This window comes from Ostrinia furnacalis, unplaced genomic scaffold, assembly GCF_004193835.3.
Source record: "Ostrinia furnacalis isolate ACB-3 unplaced genomic scaffold, ASM419383v2 OfSCF0885, whole genome shotgun sequence".
Classification (NCBI taxonomy): Eukaryota; Metazoa; Arthropoda; class Insecta; order Lepidoptera; family Crambidae; genus Ostrinia; species Ostrinia furnacalis.
Window position 1 is genome coordinate 60,700 of NW_021131124.1, and position 21,753 is coordinate 82,452.

A 21,753-nucleotide genomic window follows, 5' to 3' on the forward strand; every position below is an offset into this window, starting at 1 on the left:
ATGTGATTAAACTATGGTACCTACTTAATGTTGAAATAACAAATTTTTAGTTTCACACATTTAACTAAAAATAATTGCCAATATTGGCATAATAAAAGAAAAATAAACAATTCAGTACTAAAGTCCATTAATTAAAAAGACACTAATTAAATAAAGTTCAGGTATTTTATTGCATCATACAAACATTTCAAAAAGTATTCAAATTAATTTCATTCTAAGGCTGGGTTGCACCATCTTACTTTAACTTTGACAAAAGTCAAAAATCTGTCAAACTCCATACAAAACACACCGGTTATCGTCAAAGTTAGGCGGTGCAACCGTGCAACTCACTCTAAGTGTTCTGTCTTATTTCTTAAATAAAAACATTATTAAATGATGTACGAGTAAATGGAGAGACAATTTTGTAAAATCCGAGCAATTACGAGTATCTTCCGATGTCGTACAACAGGTAAACATCGCGTTCGAACAAGGACATTTATTACCTCAAACACGAAATTATCCGCCTGTTTTCGGGCCTTAATATTTTGTAAACATTACACGATCACGTGCTCTACTTACAAATTTTGTTAATTAAGAAGTAATTTAATTTCTTGTAAAATGACCTGGTTTAAGTGTCAAACAGCCAATTTGAGGATCGTTATTTCGATTTATCAACAGGACTATTGTAGTGATGTCACTTTTGATTGTTAAGGCTGGGCCGTTGGGGCAGGAAAGTTCTCGAGTGGCGACCACGGGCTGGAAGACGTAGCGTGAGCAGGCCTTCTACTAGCCTTCTAGAGCCTGGATGCGGGCAGCGCAGGACCGTTCATTATGGAAAACCTTGGGGGAGGCCTTTGTCCAGCAGTGGACGTCATTTGGCTGAAACGAACGAACGAACTTCAACAGTAACTATGACCTTAACCGATGTTGTATGTGGAGTTTGACAGACTTTTGACGTTTGTTGGTTAAAGTAACATGGTGCAACTCACCGTAAGGGTAGGTTATCGAGAATATTAGTAATTTTCATATTCCCAGTTACTATTATTCTTAAAAAAATCTTTTACGCAATATGTTTTTTAAAAGATACTAGGTACAGTAACGTGATTGGCATGATATGCCATCGACCTTTCTGCAGCTAACGACAATGTTATGACATCCACCCGAAACTTTTCACCCTAACTGTCAACTACCCGCATACATTACGCAACCCATGGGCCGTCCACGGATAATCGAAAAATAATAAATAAGGGCCTTGCAAATTACTGTTTAATCTGATATAGCTGGCCCTAAAAGAAAACGAAAACTAACGAAATTAAAAAACGAATCAAAGTAAAGATATTAAGTTATAATAATATTATGTCTCGGTAAAAGTTTTGATTATTATGGTAATCAAGAAACTGAGGTTCTTAAAAAAAATTGAAAACCAAAACTTCAATTACCTACTACTATTTTTTGAGACTACCTGGCTAGCCAATTACGGTCTCAACTGCCTCAATAATAATATGCTATAATAAGCCCTTCACCAAAGTTTACATCTGCTATAGCGAACCCATCATCATCATCGTCAAGTCATATACCTAGTTAGTTAGTTAGTTAGNTCCTCCTTTTTTGAAGTCGGTTGAAAACATTGTCACCAATATCGGTCTAAGTGTGAATATAAAATATCCAGGGGCTTACTCAACAAACACATAAATGTTGAAAAATTCAATGACAGAAACGTACAGAAGAATTAAACATTAAAATAATTTCTCAATATCCTGGCAACCCTGGGTCCCTCGAATAGTCTAATGGCTGTAGTAAAAATCCCCTCGGGACAACAACATGGCGGGCATTGAAAGCTTTCGACACAAAAATATTGCGATTTTAAAGGAAATTTTTAAAGTGAACTTGTTTAAAGTTTATTTCGAGTATTGAAGATTTAAGAAGGTAAACACGGTTCATTTCATTTCTAGAATTTGTTTGATTATGCTTGTGGAGTTTTATCTATTATAGCCTGACCAGGAACATAAAAACCCTGGCATAGAGGCGCGTCAATTGCATTTGATAGTGCAACACTGAGTACAGTCGTACCTGTGTTAAATTAATAGGCTAACTTTATGTATCAGGATTCAGGATTACGGGCTAATTTGATATTTTCATAAATTAACGAAAAAATATTATTAAGGTAACCTGGTTTAAATAAATTAAATGAAACCATCAATCGACTTAGTAGGATTTATTTTATTATTCATCAATAATAAAATTCAGACTTGAATATTCAACTGCAATGTCTGCTCATGAACGCTTCAAACTCGGTACTTCTTTCCCAATCACTTGTGGTCTAAACTGAAAAAAAAAAAAAAGACGATCTGGTAAAGGTCACGGGAAGAGCCTGGATGCGGGCAGCGCAGGACCGTTCATTATGGAAAACCTTGGGGGAGGCCTTTGTCCAGCAGTGGACGTCATTTACCTTAACCGATGTTGTATGTGAAGTTTGACAGAATTTTGACGTTTGTTAGTTAAAGTACTATGTTGCAACTCAGCCTAAGGGTGGGTTAGCGAGAATATTAGTAATTTTCATATTCCCAGTTACTATTATTCCCAAAAAAATTTTTTACGCAATATATTTTTTAAAAGATACAGGTACAGTAACGTGATTGGCATGATATGCCATCGACCTTTCTGCAGCTAACGACAATGTTATGACATCCACCCGAAACTTTTCACCCTAACTGTCAACTACCCGCATACATTACGCAACCCATGGGCCGTCCACGGATAATCGAAAAATAATAAATAAGGGCCTTGCAAATTACTGTTTAATCTGATATTGCTGGCCCTAAAAGAAAACGAAAACTAACGAGATTAGAGAACGAATTTAAAATCAAAGTATATATTAAGTTATAATTTAACTGGGTAAAAGTCATTAGTTTTGATTATTAGGGTAATCAAGAAACTGAGGTTCTTAATACGTTTGCTACCTATGGAAATCCAAAACTTCAAAACATGCTCTGTGTACTCTTTTATTTTTGGAAGACTCTACCTGACTAGCCTATGGCCTCAACTGTCTCAATATGCCATAATGGTCTTTAAGGCAGAATAGGCAACTTCTGAGACAGCTCACTCCACCAAAGTTTGCATCTGCTATAGCAAACCCATCATCATCATCGTCAAGTCATATACCTAGTCTTTATGGCAAGAGCACGCACTCTTGGCCTACAGACACTAACCAGCCGGTTTGGAAGGCCTGAAGCCCCACTCTTGCCGTGGATGTCTTAAATGTTGACTAAGAGCGCTCTCACATTTAGGTGACTTTAGCAGCGCGACAAACGCGCGACAGACGCGCTGTCGATAATTTCATACTATGTGACAGCGGATGCATGCCTTTACATTATAAAAACGCCGCTGCCGCGCTGCTGTCGTGCTTCTAACGCCCTAATGTGAAAACGCTCTAAAGAACAACTGAACTAAAGCCCATAAAAAAAATACTCGCAAACTAGATATTAAGGTCTATCTTTATCAAACCTTGCTACGTTGCTCTCCATTATTCTTACGAAGGCATTAGTAAGCAGATGTGTAATTATTACTCGTTATGGGTCCATTAATTAAGATCGGAGAAAGGTGCGTAATGAACGAGTAGGGTTTGGCTTCGGTCTGTGAATGGCACAATTTGAAACGAATAGATAGTATGTATTCCCTTAAATTTTTAGCCGCCACGATAGTGAAGGGGTCGGACTGGCCGACTCGAGATCTGAGTAACTATAATCACAACAAGTGTTTTTGTATGGAATTTCATAAACTTTTGACGTTTGTTAGGCCCAGAACAGACGGTGAAACGCAACTGCAACGAAACTGCAACTGCTAGTTACTTTTGAGTTTCATCTAAGTTTCTGCCATAGCGTCCGTTGAGAGACCACACATGACGCGACCAGTTTGAAACTTTCAGTTTCAGTTTCATTCATCAGAATCATCAGAAAGTTGCAGTTTCGTTGCAGTTGCGTTTCACCGTCTGTTCTGGGTCTTAAAGTTAAAGTAAGATGGTGCAATCCAGCCTTAATATTTCTGTCATCTGAAAATAGGTGGCGAATCTGCGTCATCCTAATTATCACACCATTTCTATATTGTCATATTATAGAGTTATATCGAATTATGTTTCGTTCTCATAATTACTGGTGAAAGCAATCTTTACCCCTTGAGTTGAATATTTCTGACTTACTGCCATCCGTATTCCTGCATTCTCTTTATTTTCAGGACTGGCTAGATTTGACAAACATTTTGGCACGACTTTTAGAAAATTTTCTATTCTTATTTAAGTACCAACGTATTATTTTATTTCATGCCAGTCACTTGTATGAAACTTTAACTGAGAGAATTCTTCCTCTTACATGAACACAAATTGGCTCGATGCCAAATTGTTATTTCAATCTAGACAAAGCACTCTTAATTAAAGGGAACATATGAACAACGTTTATGGAGTAATAATAATATTTTAAATGGGAAATCGACGTCAATTATTATTACTTGTGATGTTGGTAGTATTCGTTCAATTTACGGAAAACAATTGACGAATAAATGTAACGTGTTCTTGAAGTAATTTTCAATTATGAACTGTTTTCAAAAATGATTGACGCCCCCACACTAAATGACTGATTGCTTAAGATAATTTGTATGTAAAGGGTTTTTTATATTTGATCTTCGGTCTCTTGCGAAAAGTTGTTGCATCTGAGCACCAGAATCAACCAATTTTTGTTTGATTTAGTATCAAATATGCTCATAGTGATAGATAGATTTCGAATCTTAGTAAATATTGGTATAGTATTATCATCTTGTAAAGATGTAGTCCCATCACAATATAATACACTATGGGTACATTACTTAAATATCAATATTACGTTCCACAGGCTCTTCTACCAGCATTTCAAAATCATAACTCTCCATTAATTCCAACAATGTGTATTTAGAGACGAAGGAAATACTTGGATGAGGCATTTGTGAGATTTTTTAAATTCTTTTGCTTCACGATTCAATACCAATTATGTACCTATCTCTATTGTATTATAATAATAAAAAAAAAATGAAAATTAATTAGTTACTGAATTTTGAATCACGACCTTCAATAAAAGCATGGACGATAGCACATCAAGCTCAACCCAGTGGGGTCTTATCTCATTTAAATATAGGCTGTTGGTAACAAAAATGTAGTATAATGTGCTGACATCTGAAAATCAACGCAAGTCTAAATATTGCAATCCAGCGTATAACAGACTTAAACTTAGGTACACTTTAGTTTGGGCGGGCGTTGTGGGCGGGGCACATAGCTCGTAGAGACGATTGCCGTTGGGGCAGAAAAGTTCTCGAGTGGCGACCACGGGCTGGAAAACGTAGCGTGGGCAGGCCTCCTACTAGGTGAACCGACGATCTGGTAAAGGTCGCGGGAAGAGCCTAGATGCGGGCAGCGCAGGACTGTTCATTGTGAAAAACCTTGGGGGAGGCCTTTGTCCAGCAGTGGACGTTGTTTGGCTGAAACGAACGAACGAACGAAGACTTTAGTTAGAAATGAGTGGTGAACCTCGTTAGCGATAAGAGTCCTAAAGTATTATCCAGTAGTACTTTAGTATTCAAAATAAATACCGACACCTCCCACGCTGTGACTTATTCAAAACAGCATTATACTACCCACACATAATCCTGAAAAACTCTCGCATTCGGCTCATTTAAAGCGAAGTGCTTTAAATATTTTTGTTTCACAAATTAAACCAACTTAATTTTACCAAAATAACCACCGAGTCCACATTTTCGTAAATCCGCGACGCGAAGGCTTTTCTAGGCTTTAGGATATAATGTTTACATTTAATATGTAACCCCTGCTTAATTTTAACCACGTACGTTTCTGGTATGAAGCGATTAATGCTAAGTGAAACGCGCAAGCTCTATCCATCAGAATTCGCCCCTTTCCCCGTCCCCTTTTTACACAGCATTCGACAACCAAATCTTAAACTGTATGAATAAATGAATATGCTAGACCCTATTAATGTTATCAATGTAAAAGTTTGTGGATGGACGGACAGATGTTTGTTACTTTTTCACGCATAAACCACTGAACCGATTTTGCTGAAATCTGGAAAATACCTAGTGAAAATAGCATAGTTTTTATCCCGGTTTTATTTTTAAACTACAACGGGGATTGATTGATGAATGATGGTTGAAAGTGATGATCAATCTGAAGGTGGAAGAGACTTTTCCATCTTCGAACCATGGTATTTACTGTGCGATACATGGAACGACATAAAGGTAGGAGGAAAGCGCTGGATGCAGGCCGCTACCAACCGGTCACTATGGAAAGCATGGGGGAGACCTATGTTCGTTCAGCAGTGGACGTTCTATGGCTGAAATGATGATGTTGATGATAACTATGGTCACCTAACTTTGATAAGTCTACAAGGTCTGCTTTTCCGACCTTTGTATATTTTATTTATTTTACACTAATTTTGTTATTATCTAAACTTTAGCACAGAACAAAACACTGTTGTAAACTTTGTCCTCCCAAGTTGAAACGCTGACCTACTTCCGAACAATTTCATTAACATCAATGTTAGCAAACCTTTTTAGTATAAATTCTGATACACATCCCGTTTACGCCCAAAAACCGTACTAAATGCAGAATAAACTTAATTGACCATGCCCAGGGAAGGCGCATTTTTTACATAGATTAAAAATGTATGCACCCCCATTCACAGAGTAATTCCAGCTGTACGAGTAAAAGAGGTCGAATATTCACTCGCTCTCAAACGTCGTCGGGCCCGCATCATCATCCACCGAAAACGACTAGCTAATAGTGATGGGAACTTCACTTATCGATGTTTTGTCTTCACTGCTGCACACTACACATTTTTGGTTACTGCTTACACAACAAAAGTGACCACCGAACACTTTGGTTATGAGGAACAAAATGTTGTGTAAATNACACAACATTTAATTTATTAAACAAATAATTTTGTAGTGAGCTACACTTAGTTTGGTTATAGTTAACACTTAGTTCGGTGGTGACTTTTGTTGTGTAAGCAGTAACCAAACATTTTTTTCAGAGTTGTAGCTACAACACCCCTAATCAAATTAACACTCGTGGCAGTGGCCAATTTCGAAATGGCTTTGCACTGGATATTTTTAGCTACTTAGGTCCATTAAGCGATCTTGTAATTGGTTCTGTCATGAAGGTTACTTTGAACAGGGGGGACTGAACGTCACTAAATAGCACTCTAGCTAGACAGTTTTAATCCAAAATTGCTTCAACGCCGCGTTTTTGTGCCTAATTTCAAAGATTTTATTTCTGACGACTCAATGGTCTTTCGAAAGCTTTCTAGCGACGTAATTAGTTATTTTTACCTGTAAATGAGATCTTAGTTTTGTTGCCCGTATCTTCGAGAATTCGTCAATCTTTTTAACACAATAATTTCCATTTGCAGAAACTACATCGTTAAATAAAAATCTGTACATCACTAGACCCCAACGGCCTTCTTCGAAAGTAATCGCCGTAACGTAATAAAGGAATATGGCCTCAATTACAATTGGGGGTAGGTCGAGAATGGCGTTCCTATGGCTTAGTGAGGGGACCGATCGGTGTTCAGTAAGTGAATTCGATTCCGCTATTTTGCCCCCGAAAGGACTCGAATTCGATATCATTTGATGTTTTAACTAATTGGAGATGTGTTTTGGACTGTACCTTTTTGCTCGTGTGGAAATAGTACCCCATTTAAGGGGTCCAGGATGGAGTAATTGGAACTGTGATACCAACTACTGACTGTATTTTTAAGTAAAATCATTTTTGGTTAAGTTTAGCGAACTAATGGCGGCCGATTCTACAGGATATTAATTGTACATCAAATTGGAATAGGAAAGATTGATAAGCATTAACTTTCACACCATCTTTGAAGAAATGTCATATAATATTGAAAACTTTAGGAATTTTTAAGCTTTTACTAATAGTTATGTAAAAACTTGCCATGTAGGTAAACATGTACAGTCAGCGTCAAATAACTCATGACACACAAAGTTGCCAAAAATTGACCTCTGAAAAAGACCTTTTTCGATATGTTTGGCTACTTTGGGACACTAAAAAGTTTGAACCATTTAAAGCTGACTGTATTGAATAGATTGTAATAGTACCATACATAATGAATGAAGGTATTCTCTAGTTTCATTATAACAGCCTGTATCATTCGTTCGTTCGTTTCAGCCGAATGACGTCCACTACTAGACAAAGACACCCTGTATATTTGTACTGAACCGCAACTTTTGCAACACAATACCTCACCACTCAGTTGACTGTCCCAAAATTTATTAACATCATTACTCCGGATCATTAACACAAAAGATAAAACACAAACGACTTTAATAAGCACTTGTCTTTTTTTAATTAACCACCCAAGAAAACATCCCTACATCGCCCTAATACCCATTGAAAGCTATTGTCTTGGAATATCTGGAAAATTGTCGCCCTTAATACTATGTGAAATAGAGTCCAAAATAATTACGTTATTTTAGATTGTACAAGAGACTTCGGTGGGTCTTTTTCAACACTCTTAATTCAATGCAATAGAGTGTAATTTTGTATAAGATGACGTCATTGTATCTAACCTTTCCTATACTCACAAGCCTAAAAAGTAATGCGTGCACAAATGCTGGTCTCTAAGACCAAATTCCTCTTCCTTAGGTGTTATTTCAGAACGCAATAAACCATAGTTAACTTTGAGTCCTTTGATTGGTTGAATTTCAATATTTATACAAAAAAAATCAGGACAGAATCTACATATCAATCTGAACGTAGTAATATTATGGTCTATGGTAGTTTGTAATATAACTTAATTCTAAAAATGTAAAGGCTAAAAGAAAAAGTTCCTTAGTCTCGACAGCACATAAGACTAAATTAATTAATTTATTGCCTGAAAAATATCATCTATCAGAGAATTCAGAATTAATATGTGTTTAGTTTGATGTGCCGTAGCTTTTCATCATCGTCATCATCATCATGTCAGCCACAGGACGTCCACTGCTGAATATAGGCCTCCCCCAATGACTTCCACATCGCCCGGTTGGTAGCGGCCTACATCCAGCGCCTTCCTGCTACCTTTATTAGATCGTCGGGTCCACGTTGCAGGTGGACGTCCCACGCCGTGCTTATTACAGTTAACAAATTATTATAAGCACATACTTTCATTTAAGATTGTAAACAAAATAACTAAATTCTAATTCATGGTGTAATGGTCTTACAGACCCGTGCATAGACGTGGGAAGGTTATGGCATTTATAAGAGTGCTCTTAATTAAAACCCTTAGATCAAGGAGCATACGGTCCGAAGCTGTGGATGTGAAGGCTGTTCGTAAATGCCATTTACAGAGTGTTGAAACATATTGAATCTTATTGTGATGTTATTGAGTAATCAATTAGCGTAATAAGTGCTTATTAGGAAAACCGTTCTTCTTTGCATCTACGAGAAAACTGCTAGTTGTAAGTTCTCTAAGGGATTTATTATTCGTCCGTACGCTCGTTTCAGCCAAATGACGTCCACTGCTGGAGAAAGACCTCCCCCAAGGGTTTGCCGGCTAGTTCACACTAATTTAGTCAGGGGCGTTGCACATATAAGAAACCTACTAGACAATATTTGTTTTTTGGTACCTACCCACATCAAGATTTTGCTTAGGTTAGGTGAAATATTTTATTTCATCTAACCCCTATTAGACAGAGAGATATTAGAGAGTATAATTAATTAGACCTATTTAACATCATTTTGCTGCGGAAAATGTGTTACTGGAATACGTAGACGTCTTGAAAAAACATGGGAGTCATTAATTTCCAATGAGACTAATGTTTTAAGAAGCCAGATTTATCTTTAAATATCTCTAAAGTCTCCATATTCTAATCAAGATGAGTATATCTTGAAACCTAAACCGCCATTGTGTCCGGCAATTGTTAGCGTCCGGAACATATCTCATCTCGGCCAATATTTCAGGCCGGACAATGGTCGCAAAGATTAAATTCCTTGAAAAGAACTTTCAAAACGCGACGCCGGTCCAAGGATTAAGACGTCTTTAGAGTTCATTATCCTTTTTGAAATATAGCCATTTTCGACGTTGAATAATGGGAGGTTCTTCTATCGTGTGGGTTGTTACAACTGCGGGAACAATACAGACTGGTGTCAGACTTTACAATTACCTGCACTAATATTATAAAGCAGAAAGATTTAATTCTTTGTACTGAATAGACAGAATCACTAAAATCAAGTGGCAGTGGGCGGAGCACATACCTCGTAGAGCTCATGGCCGCTGGGGCAGGAAAGTTCTTGAGTGGCGACCACGAACCGGAAGACATAGCGTGGGCAGACCTCCCACTAGGTGGACCGACGATCTGGCTAAGGTCGAGTGAGGTGCCTGGATGCGAGCGGCGGAGGACCGTTCTTTGTGGAAATCCTTGTTAAGGTCTCCAGCAGTAGACGTCTTTCGGCCGAAAAGAACGAACGAAAGATTGAATAGGCTCCAAAACAACTGGACCGATAATTTTGTGCATGCAATGTGCATATTTCTAATGAACATAGGTGATACGAAGTTTGCTCCATCAGCTAGTATTTTATGGTCTTCCAATCACTTTACAAACTTTCTTTATTCAGGTTCTTTGTTACTTTTTGCCAGATAACGATAATAGTCATATCTTAATATAAACCACGTTATAACACTCTTCAATTAGACCACAAAGGTGAGGTTATGCGTGAAAAGAGGAAATTTTCAATCACCCACGTGTCGAATGGGTCAGACAGCGGTATAACGTATTACCGTGTGCTTAAAACCGATTTACAGAGCCATACTAGGTTTTATAAAAGGTCCTCAAGCCACTTGTTAAACTAAAGTTAACTGTAAATTAAACAAAATATTCTTCGATAGGGCTAGATCAATTTAAAAGTGTTTTCAATAAGATTCTTGCCTAATTACATCCCTGAAAGAACATCGTATGTAGCAGTAAAAAAACTTAAGTAGTATGACTTTAAAACTTTAGACCTAGGTTGTCTGGAATCGATCGCTCCAAAACGATCATAACCGCCTAAATTATTGTGCGATTTCTTTCATCACCATCATCATCATCATCATTTCAGCCATAGGACGTCCACTGCTAAACACAGGCCTCCCCTAATGCTTTCCACGTTGATTGGTAGCGATTTCTTTATTAGTGCATTTTTTCCTGTTTTGCGTGGTCTACAATAATCTATCTTTAAGGAATTCAAGCTGTTCAAGTTCAAAAATAATGATCATCTTACTAATTGTAAGGGGCTCTTCCAAACCTTTCTTCTGTTTACTCGGGCCCCTAATCCCTAGATCCGTCTCTGTCCACTTATTAGCATACTTTCCTTATCGGATCATCTCATGAGTGTCGATTCTGCATACAATTTGAGGTATAATTCCGCAGAACAAACGACCACTCGACAGGTGATGATAAGGGTTTGAGTACAGGTCANGTCAGGTCAGAGCTTAAACGAAGGGAAATTACGAAGTTAAGGCAGTTTTGACTTAAGGTTTTCTAACTTTTTTCATGCAGAACAAAGCAGGTAATTTAACCACAATCGTTATATGAGATGCTGTCTAGGATGATACTTATTATGCTTGTCGTAATTATGTCTTTTGGTCTGCATTTCAGTTAGTGGAAAGTGATGAACAGACCGTTTACTATTATAGGTACACGATAGGCAAGATGGTGGTAGCTAGCCAAGCGGACTTATAATACGTCCTACACAAACAACTAAACCGAGAAGAACATTTTGACCCCATTGGCAATCGAACCCGGAACCTCTAGGTCTGAGTCAGTTGATCTTACCACTAAACTGCAGATGCGCCTTCCGTTTTCTTTAAACACTTGATCTCTTTCTTTAACTTCCAATCTAGCCTTATCAAAATTGGTCTGGACTTTAAAATGTATTAAATAAATAAACCGACTTTCTAAATACATATTCTATAGTTGCATAACTTGAAATCACGACTTTCTAGTACCTATTCAATACGTTTGAGATTCATTTGCCAATCCTAAATAAATAGTAGTTGCCCGAAAATTGCTATTGTGAATATTTTATACGAAAACTGCCCTTACTAATGAAACGAAAACGATGCCAGACCAATTAAAATATGCGAAATTCGCATTAATAACATTGACTTTACAATAATTGCAAAAAGGTGAAGTGTAAGTTAAAGAGTCTACTTTATTCATATATTTTATTAAATAATTAGGTAACCTATAGGCATACTATAGGCATACTACGCAGTAAAACAGAAGCAATGCAGTGTTGACAGGAAATTTAAATGTTATTTAACAATTTATGTGACTTCCGAAATCATTACCTACCTGACTAGTTTGTCCAATATTAATGTGATATTTCCTGTGACTATTAATTGAAAAATAGGCTGACAAAAGTGACTGAATATTTCGCCACTTCTACTTAGCACTAGCCCATAATAATATGTTGTTCCGAAGTAGTGGTAGGGTAACCTTACCTTCTAATATAAAATTAGTTTTACTCTAACCTCTCTCCTCGTCCCCAGGTGTCAGACGACATCGGCTACGTGGTATACTCGGCGCTAGGCAGCTTCTACATACCCTCGTGCATCATGGTGTTCGTCTACATCAGGATATACTTCGCGGCGAAGGCGCGCGCGAGGCGAGGCATCAGGAAAAACCCGAGGCCTAGGCCGGTGAGTCTAGATTTTTAGAATATCTAGTTTTTTTGGGGGTTTCTAAGAGGTGACACCGGGATCCAATTAGGTATGTTTCGACCGTCAAACTGCTAGCGAGCCGCTGCGTTTCGGGACACTTGCGCGAAAGACACTAGCGCGAAAGTCATCGCCGCAAAGAAACTAGCCCGAAAAGCCGAAAGACAATAGCGCAAAGAAACTGGCTTCTTAGTCTTCGCGCTAATGTCTTTCGCGCTGGTGTCTTTCGCGCAAGTGTACCAGAACCGAGCCGCTGTAGTAAGAAATTTTACGTTACTATCTAATTAAAGAGACATAATAAACTCTTCTTAGTATCAGTAACAAACGTGTCCTTAATAATCCATTTTCGTATTATCGTACCAATAAAAATCGTCTGTCGACATCAAGCGTACTAGAAAGTCTGATCAAAGACAATCTCTTAAAGCGACTGCCAAAGGAAACGTGCGTTGAATGTTCTATCACTTATCTACCGTGGACGTACGAGAGACGACCTCATAAAGGTAGAAGAAAAGCGCTGGAAACAGGCAGCTGTCAACCGGCCAATCTGGAAATCATTAGTAGACCTATGTACAGCAGTGGACAACTTGTGCTGAAATGATAATGATGATGATGATGATCTATCGTGGTCATTCCCTATTGACTAGTAAAAACGGGTCCCTAAATGCGGGCCCTGCGTGGGTTGTAACAAAAATCTTTATCACCTTGATTGTACTCTAGAACGACCAATAAAAATAAGCTATCATTTTCTGATTACGTACTACCACAGGTACTATACAAAGCACAAGATTTACCTACTTCTTTTTGTTTCTAGAACGAGCAGCAGACGAGCTTCAGTAACCCGCCCAAAGGCACGCGGCCGATGCCGACCACGCATCCAATGCCTCTGGGGCATCTTAGCAGTACTAATAATAATGGGTAAGTACAATAACTTCCATTTGTTCTACCAAAATCTGTCTGGATAATGTACCTAGTATCTGTGTAGTACCCTCCCCTCTGTATGTTTGCAAACGCTGAAACTCGATGCTATTACAGCTTCTTATAATATTGTTATTAAATTTTTTTAGCGTTTGGAGTCGCATCTCAAACTAATTTGAAAATTATAAATAACTTGAAAAAATCGAACTGCCTAAGGCGGGAATTGAACCCACGACCTTCCGCTTGCCGGGCGACTGCTCTTCCAACTGAGCTACTTAGACACTGGATGAACCCGTCGAAATTTTCAAGTTTAATACGCTGTTACAGCCAGCGTTTGTTTCATCAATGTTAAGTATACCTACCCTACATCTAACAGAAATCGTGGGTTCAATTCCCGCCTTAGGCAGTTCGATTTTTTCAAGTTATTTATAATTCTTATAATATTGTCAATTAACGGCAAGCAAAGGCGAGAGTGAATAGCCACTTACAGGGCAGATATGTACCATCCTAGACTGCATCTCACTTAACACCAGGTGCAATTGCAGTCAAATATCCTTATTCTGAATATTGATTGCCTTGTTCTGCATAAAAACAACAATTACAAAAATTACGAAAATCAGGTCAAGATAGAGGAATGAAGATAATTTAAATTAAATTCTTTCATATTTGGCTGAAGGCGCAGTTTAATTTTTAAATACACAATCCTTTTATATATGCATCTACAAAAAAAAGTAGTTACTGAAATCAAAACTAAAAATTATCAAATTTTATGTGGGAAGAACCTTACCACCTTGTTTTAAAGTCAAATAAAATGTAAAATATTAACTTGCTGCTACTATCTCTTAACAAATAATAGGATCCCACGCGGGTCACCGGTGACCCTTAAATTTAGTCTTCATTTAACTGGTTCTCCAAAAGTTAAAAACTTAAAGCTTAAGCCTCGATCTTTCCCAAAAGTTACAATAATTGTTACTTTAAAAGGATCCCAGTAAGGTCATAGCACACTTATCAACCCGAAAGGGTTCAACACCGTATCGCCTTTCGTCGTGAGGCGAGGCGTTTACGTTACGGTATAGATCGTTTCATTCACGAAGACGCGCCCCACCATTCTTCGGCTAATGTTTCAGTGTGTTCGATACACGCTAAATTTTCCATGAGTGCACACGCACTCAATGTGCTCGGATTGCTCGGATCAAACTCCCCGCACCCCGCGCTTCCCTCGACCAAAAATTGGTGGGGCGCGTCTTCGTGGATGAAACGATCTCAGTTAGTGTGCGTTGCAGTACGAATGAAACAAGTTTCATACAAAGAATACTGACCTCTAGTTTATATGGTTACGATCCGTTTCCGCGTTGATAAGTGTGCTTCCTTGAAAGTTACTTGCCCTAAACAATCGGAGACATTATTCCCGTAGCAACAGGCCCCCTTTCCGCATCCATACCTTCCGAGATCTGTCACCTTTAAGGTAATTTATTACAGTTGTACAGTAGAGGAATGCTGTGTTTGTGTCCAAATTTTATCTATGTTAGTTTTATCTATGCATGCTGTAGCGTCTTTGGATTAATTTTATCGATAATCGGGATTAGGTGAGCTGTTACTTTATTAATTAACTGACTTCACATTACAATAATTATGAGACAATAAAAAGGTACATGGCAGAAATCCCATTCAACTGATTAAGCTAACGTAGTAAACATGAAATTTTACATAATTGGATTATTCATTTTTCATCCAAGTTTTCCATCCAGATTCCATATTACTCGTAGTTAATATTACCTGTGATATTACTAAGATGTTTCTTTTAAATCTTTAGAGCACATCAGTCTTCTTTTATTTTATCTTGCGAAATAATACTATGGAGGCAACAGCTCACCTAATTTAAATTACATTCTTATTACTCCATCTGCATATCACCTACAATTTTTTACAACTATTCAAGAACATCCAACCTTTATTTCCAGGGAGAGCCAAATATCAACAATAGAGACGCCACAGGTTCAAATCCCGACAGTGACGTGTGACCTCGCGTCCGACATCTCGACGAGTGAAGCGGGCGACACGATGCCCCCTCCACCTGACGAGAGAAAAGACACGCTGAAGGTGAGAGCGAGATAGCTGCAATAAAAAAATCTATAAAGACGCGCGCGCAAAGGTTATTTTGTCACCGTGACAGCCTAAAGCCCGATCTGCACGNTGAAACAAAAAATACTGACCTCGAGTTGATACGGTTACGATCCGTTTCCGGGTTGATAAGTGTGCTTCCTTGAAAGTTTCTTGCCCTAAACCATCGGAGATATTATTCCCGTAGCTACAGGCCCCCTTTCCGCATCCATACCTTCCGAGATCTGTCACCTTTGAGGTAATTTATTACAGTTCTACAGTAGAGGAATGCTGTGTTTGTGTCTAAATTTTGATGTTAGTTTTATCTATGCATGCTGTAGAGTTTTTGGATTAATTTTATCGATAATCGGGATTGGGTGAGTTGTTACTTTAATAATTACTGACTTCACATTACAATAATTATAAGGCAATAAAAAGGTACATGGCAGAAATCCCATTCAACTGATTAATGCTAACGTAAACATGAAATTTTACATAATGAGGGTTTTCGCGATTGAAAAATCCGCCAGATGGCAATACGTAGATGCGAGGTCCAAATGCTGCATAATTGTTTTGACATGACATTGACAGATATGTCAAAATCCACCAATCACGCAGCATTTGGACCTCGCGTCTACATATTGCCATCTGGCGGATTTTTGGGTTACCCTCATTGGGTTATTCATTTTTCATCCAAGTTTTCCATCCAGATTCCATATTAGTATTATTAAATTAAGACGTTTCTTTTAAATCTTTAACGCACAGATGACAGCACATTTTAAAATTGCCATCATTTCTTTTATTCTATCTTGCCAAATAAAATACTATGAAGGCAACAGCTCACCTAATTTAAATTACATTCTAATTACTCCATCTACAATTTAAAACACCTACAATATTTTACAACTATTCAAGAACATCCAACCTTTATTTCCAGGGAGAGCCAAATATCAACAATAGAGACGCCACAGGTTCAAATACCGACAGTGACGTGCGACCTCGCGTCCGACATCTCAACGAGTGAAGCGGGCGACACGATGCCCCCTCCACCTGACGAGAGAAAAGATACGTTGAAGGTGAGAGCGAGATAGCTGCAATAAAAAATTCTAAAAAGACGCGCGCGCAAAGGTTATTTTGTCACCGTGACAGCCTAAAGCCCGGTCTGCACGTAGAATTTTGTCCAATGACCCCAAGCTACCCATCCTTATCGCTCGCGCGTAATTATATTGCTGTCGCGACTGTGCAACGGGCGCCCGCAGTGAGTGTGCGAGCGCGACAGCAACATAATTACGCGCGAGCGATAAGGATGGGTAGCTTGGGGTCATTGGACAAAATTCTACGTGCTCACAGGCCAGACTATAGTATGTCTCTCCGCAGATAAGAAAAGAATACTACGTTGTCTCTCTTTCTCTCTTCGTAAAAAGAAAGATATACTGTCGGTGATAGAACGTCACTCGTGCGCCTAATTCATAAAGAATGACATCAAAACAACCTGTCTGGAGGCTCCCCTAACCAGTTTGGTCAGCCTGAGGAGTGTAGGCAGGATTTGGTCTTTCCTCCCTCTTGCTTCTTGTAAATTAGAGAGGGTCGTTCTCCTGCAGTGGAAACTTAATGATCTGATGATGATAGTCATGATGATGTCGACAGCTCATGCGACCTTAATTTCTGTACGATAAATCAGGTTATTGATGGGATTTATAATCATAATAATATGAGACTGAGGGTTTTAATGCCTCAGTGAAGTGTTTGTTTTCTTGCCCCGGCGTTTAAACTATTGAAAAGAGTAATTTCTCTCGGATGCACTCCTTTACGCATGCTAATTGTCTTAGACGAATAGCCAGTTAGAGAATTCTCAATTACTATCATTAAAGACTTGCGAATGCCATCAGTTAAGCTGCTTCAGGCTACATATTCTCTTCTCCACAAAAAATACTTTTTGAAAGAGTGTCAAACCACAATAAACCACTTCGATACTTTGGAAACCCAACGTTTAACACAAACATTACCTTCCAGGTGGTAACATCAGCACAAGTGACGAAGAACCCTCTAGCGTCCTGCCCGCACAGAAGTTCCACGTTATCCGTGAACGGTGAGCTCCAACTACAGCAGTGCCGGGGGCGCGCGCCTAGCGTGGCCATCGACGCTGACATGGTATCTGAATTAGAACCCTCTTCCTCAGATTCCGGCGTCGTTAGCCGCTGCGGAGGCGTCAAACCCCTAAAGCTGCGGCTCTTCAAAAAATCCGACAGGAGGCAGGAGAAATCTCAACCCAGTAAATCTGAACTCGAGCCCGCCTTACCCAAGCCTCACAAGCCTCGGGACCCTGAAAGGGAGAAGAAGAGGCTCGCGAGAAAGAAAGAGAAACGAGCCACTCTTATACTAGGATTAATCATGGGGAGCTTCATCGCCTGCTGGCTTCCATTCTTCTTTCTGTACATACTAAAAGCGGCGTGCAGACAATGCGTGATCCCGCCCAACGCTTTCGCGATTGCGTTCTGGCTGGGGTACATGAACTCTGTCCTGAATCCTGTGATCTACACGATATTCAATAAGGATTTCAGGAGGGCGTTCAGAAGGATACTGTTCAAGTGATGTTTAGCCTACCTGTGCTGTTACCGATGCGTCGCCAACCGCATTCTGTTGGCTCAGCGGCGGGCAGTGCCAGGTCTTTACAATGTACGCTAGTCGAATCATGACATGTGATAATTACTTTTAAACTTATGCGTTGCGTGGATGTTATAAGAAAGAACGCGAATCAAAAAAATAATCTCACTTAAGAGAATTGCCTTTTAATTACCTCACATCTTATCTCTCTTTAATGTAATTTGGTATACAATATTTTATTGAAATGACATTTTATGAAAATGATTTGCATGCTATTTTTAAAAGGCTAAACATGAGCACATTGTAAAAACCAACATCCTTATACCATGTTTGAAGCAAATAAAGACATTCTTATTCTTATTCTTATTCACATTTCGACCATCAAAAATGAAAAAGAAACTGATGCCCGATTTCACCATCAATCTCTGATTTTTAAGTGACCCCTATGAAAACATAATTCCTGTTATGTGTTACCATAGGGGTCACTTAAAAATTAGGGATTGATGGTGAAACGGGCATAAGAGTTTCGAAAAGAGGGTTAAAATTATCTACAACATGGAATCCAGTGATTAAAAGAACGCAATCTCGCTTCAATTCACGGTTGAGTAGACACCGAATACTGACGCGTTGGTGGTGTACAGAAATGTTGCGAGAGAGAGCTTGTACTCATTTGGTCACTGTGGAATGTGTGGATAGTTTTAGGTGAACCTAACCTCTGTGCAAATCGGCTATTTTGTGGCCAATGTTGATGCAATTCGGTCGAAACATCAGACAAAAATATACTTGAGTAAGATGTCGTTTAATTCTCGTTTTTCCTTATAACAACATGCGATAGCTGATGTGAATTGATACCAGTCAAGATATTAGTGTTCATGGGCCTTGGATGATGTTGATGTTTGGAGATAGTTAGCAGTTCAAGAAATAAAATTGCTGTCACAAAAATTCCTGTACAAACCGTTGATCACTGTTTAATCTAATATGATTGCATCGTTTCATCAAAGATGAGGATTAATTATAATTGTGCGGAAAAAGATTGAGGAAATAGTTTTTAATAACGTTTCTTTGGACATACCACCAAATTAGTAACGTCCGTATTCACAAACATTACTATGAGGCCTCACAGTGCGCGTGGATGCACATAGTAACACATGAACCAATCACAGAGTTCTATTCAACTCTGTGCGTTCGATTTGCGTAAGTCTACTAACTTTAAATCTGTTTCCACTTGCAACTTATGGATAATGGCTAATTATTACCTTCATAAGATAAACGTGCGTCTAAATATGAAAGTAAACTTTAAAATATTCCCAGTTCTCGTAACGTTTTATGGCGTAAGAGCCAGTGAATAACGGAGAAGATTCCGTCGTAAGTGCGTTAAGCCGTCGTCGGTTCCGGCTCGTGCCTCAGGTCGTTACATGAGCCATTTGACGCCTATGGCAGTTCAGGTTTAACCATCGCACCGGAAACACGAAGTATTTAGGGCATATCTCTGCTTATAAATAAATCGAGTCGAGTAAGGCCCAGAACAGACGGTGAAACGCAACTGCAACGAAACTTTCTGATGATTCTAATGAATGAAACTGAAACTGAAAGTTTCAAACTGGTCGCGTCATGTGTGGTCTCTCAACGGACGCTATGGCAGAAACTTAGATGCAACTCAAAAGTAACTAGCAGTTGCAGTTTCGTTGCAGTTGCGTTTCACCGTCTGTTCTGGGCCTAAATGTAGGCCTATGGGAAATAGGAGATCTATACGAAAGCTTTATGATAGTGCTACAAATACTACTATTTACAAACTCCACAAAGATGTCATTAATAACAGAGATATCACAATGCTAATATTATTCTGTCTGTTATAATTTTCAGGCCAAAATCACTAAACTAACTTCGATGAATTTTGGTAAAGAGATGAAGATACACATCAGAGGTTATAAAACTTATTTTCAACAGAAAAAGAAATCTTATGAGTTGAGTGGATTAAAAATGCACGGTTTATAATAATATGATAGCTATATGAACCCAGTTTTTTCTGGTCTTAGTCTTTTTGCGACATACCTAAATTCACGCAAAAACAAAAACAGAAGTTAGTATAAAACCATAGTATAATTATGAGTATGAACCACAAGCTCGTCTACGCAAAGGATCCGATGTGATTCGACTCTTCTATCTACAACACTGGTGATCAATTTTGTTTTAGATTTTCAAATATTCTCAATGATTTATTCGGAGGGACTTTCAAAGCGCCTCAAAAGCAAATCCTTTTTCATCCCATAGACTATTTGGTACTTAAGTAACTTTATCAGATTTTCAATATTACAGCTTCATTACTCCAAAGCACTTATACAGAAATATATTTCTTTATAAAGATTATTTTTCAGTTCGCTGCTTAATTTCGTTGAAACAACTTTGATATTTAAAAACTGGGTAAGGCTGCGTTCACACAGGATTAAAATCAAATCAAAATCAAAAATATTTTATTCAATTTTGACCACTAGTGGCACTTATACGCAATAAAGTAAGAGCATGTTTATTTGAACCATTAATTTAAAAAAATCGTAGGTCAAATTAATTGTGAACTAACTTTTATCCGCTCCTTCTCCCAAGTGGCTATAGGCCAGTCACAAAAAGACTGGGAATAGAACTGTCCTATGTTTTTTCCTTGATATCAAATATATCTCTAATCAAAGTTCACTCAAATTGGTTTAGTGATTTATACGTGAAAAAGTAATGGACAGACAGATTTACTTTCGCATTTATAATATTAGTAGCGTTTTTTTAATGTAAGAAAGGTAACCTTAAACCTCGTATTTCATGGATAGAAAAAATAAAACGATTCACTATCGCCAAGTGATCAATCGATGGAAGGCTATTCGTACAATGTGAACGCGACCTTATAATAAATGAAAAAGGATTTCCCTAATTTTAAAATTACTTTTCCGAATCCGATTAAATAAACAGAATCCTATTAAAGCTCTCGAAGGACTAACAAATTTTTTTTAATTTTATAAAAACTTTTTTCATTTAATATTCTTTTTCTTTATCTATTTTTAATTCTTATTTTAACGAAAAGATTAGCAGTAGTCTCAGTTCACAAGTATAGTTCAAATTCAAATTCCATTTCCTCGTTTATTTTTAAGTTTATACTTGTGTTTTTTTTTTCATTTAAGTTATACATTAATTAATCCGTATCTTCGAGAAAACGATGTAACCAACGCAAGTTAAAATTTCGCACAAAATTGTAATTATAATATTAATACTACTTGATACAGAGACATCAACCAAGGCTCAATTACAATAGGTTCAAATAATATTTAGCGGCAAAATAATACATATAAATCTACATAGTATTACGTCTTAGGTCAATTTGTTGATATTTTCGGCTTTTTCTAGAGTCAAACGGTCATTTCATGGTCAAACGTGTACCAAAAATATGCGA

General features: G+C 38.0%; 1 protein-coding gene across 1 annotated transcript; it reads left to right on the forward strand.

The window, feature by feature from the left end:
- Positions 1 to 11,691: 11,691 nt before the first annotated feature.
- Positions 11,692 to 18,444, forward strand: Octalpha2R (alpha2-adrenergic-like octopamine receptor). Its single transcript, XM_028301199.1, has 6 exons — positions 11,692 to 11,697; positions 12,504 to 12,683; positions 13,513 to 13,616; positions 15,578 to 15,716; positions 17,730 to 17,805; positions 17,896 to 18,444. Exons 1-6 carry the CDS (start codon positions 11,692 to 11,694, stop codon positions 18,306 to 18,308), a joined length of 918 nt encoding a protein of 305 aa, XP_028157000.1. The 3' UTR covers positions 18,309 to 18,444.
- Positions 18,445 to 21,753: the final 3,309 nt, after the last annotated feature.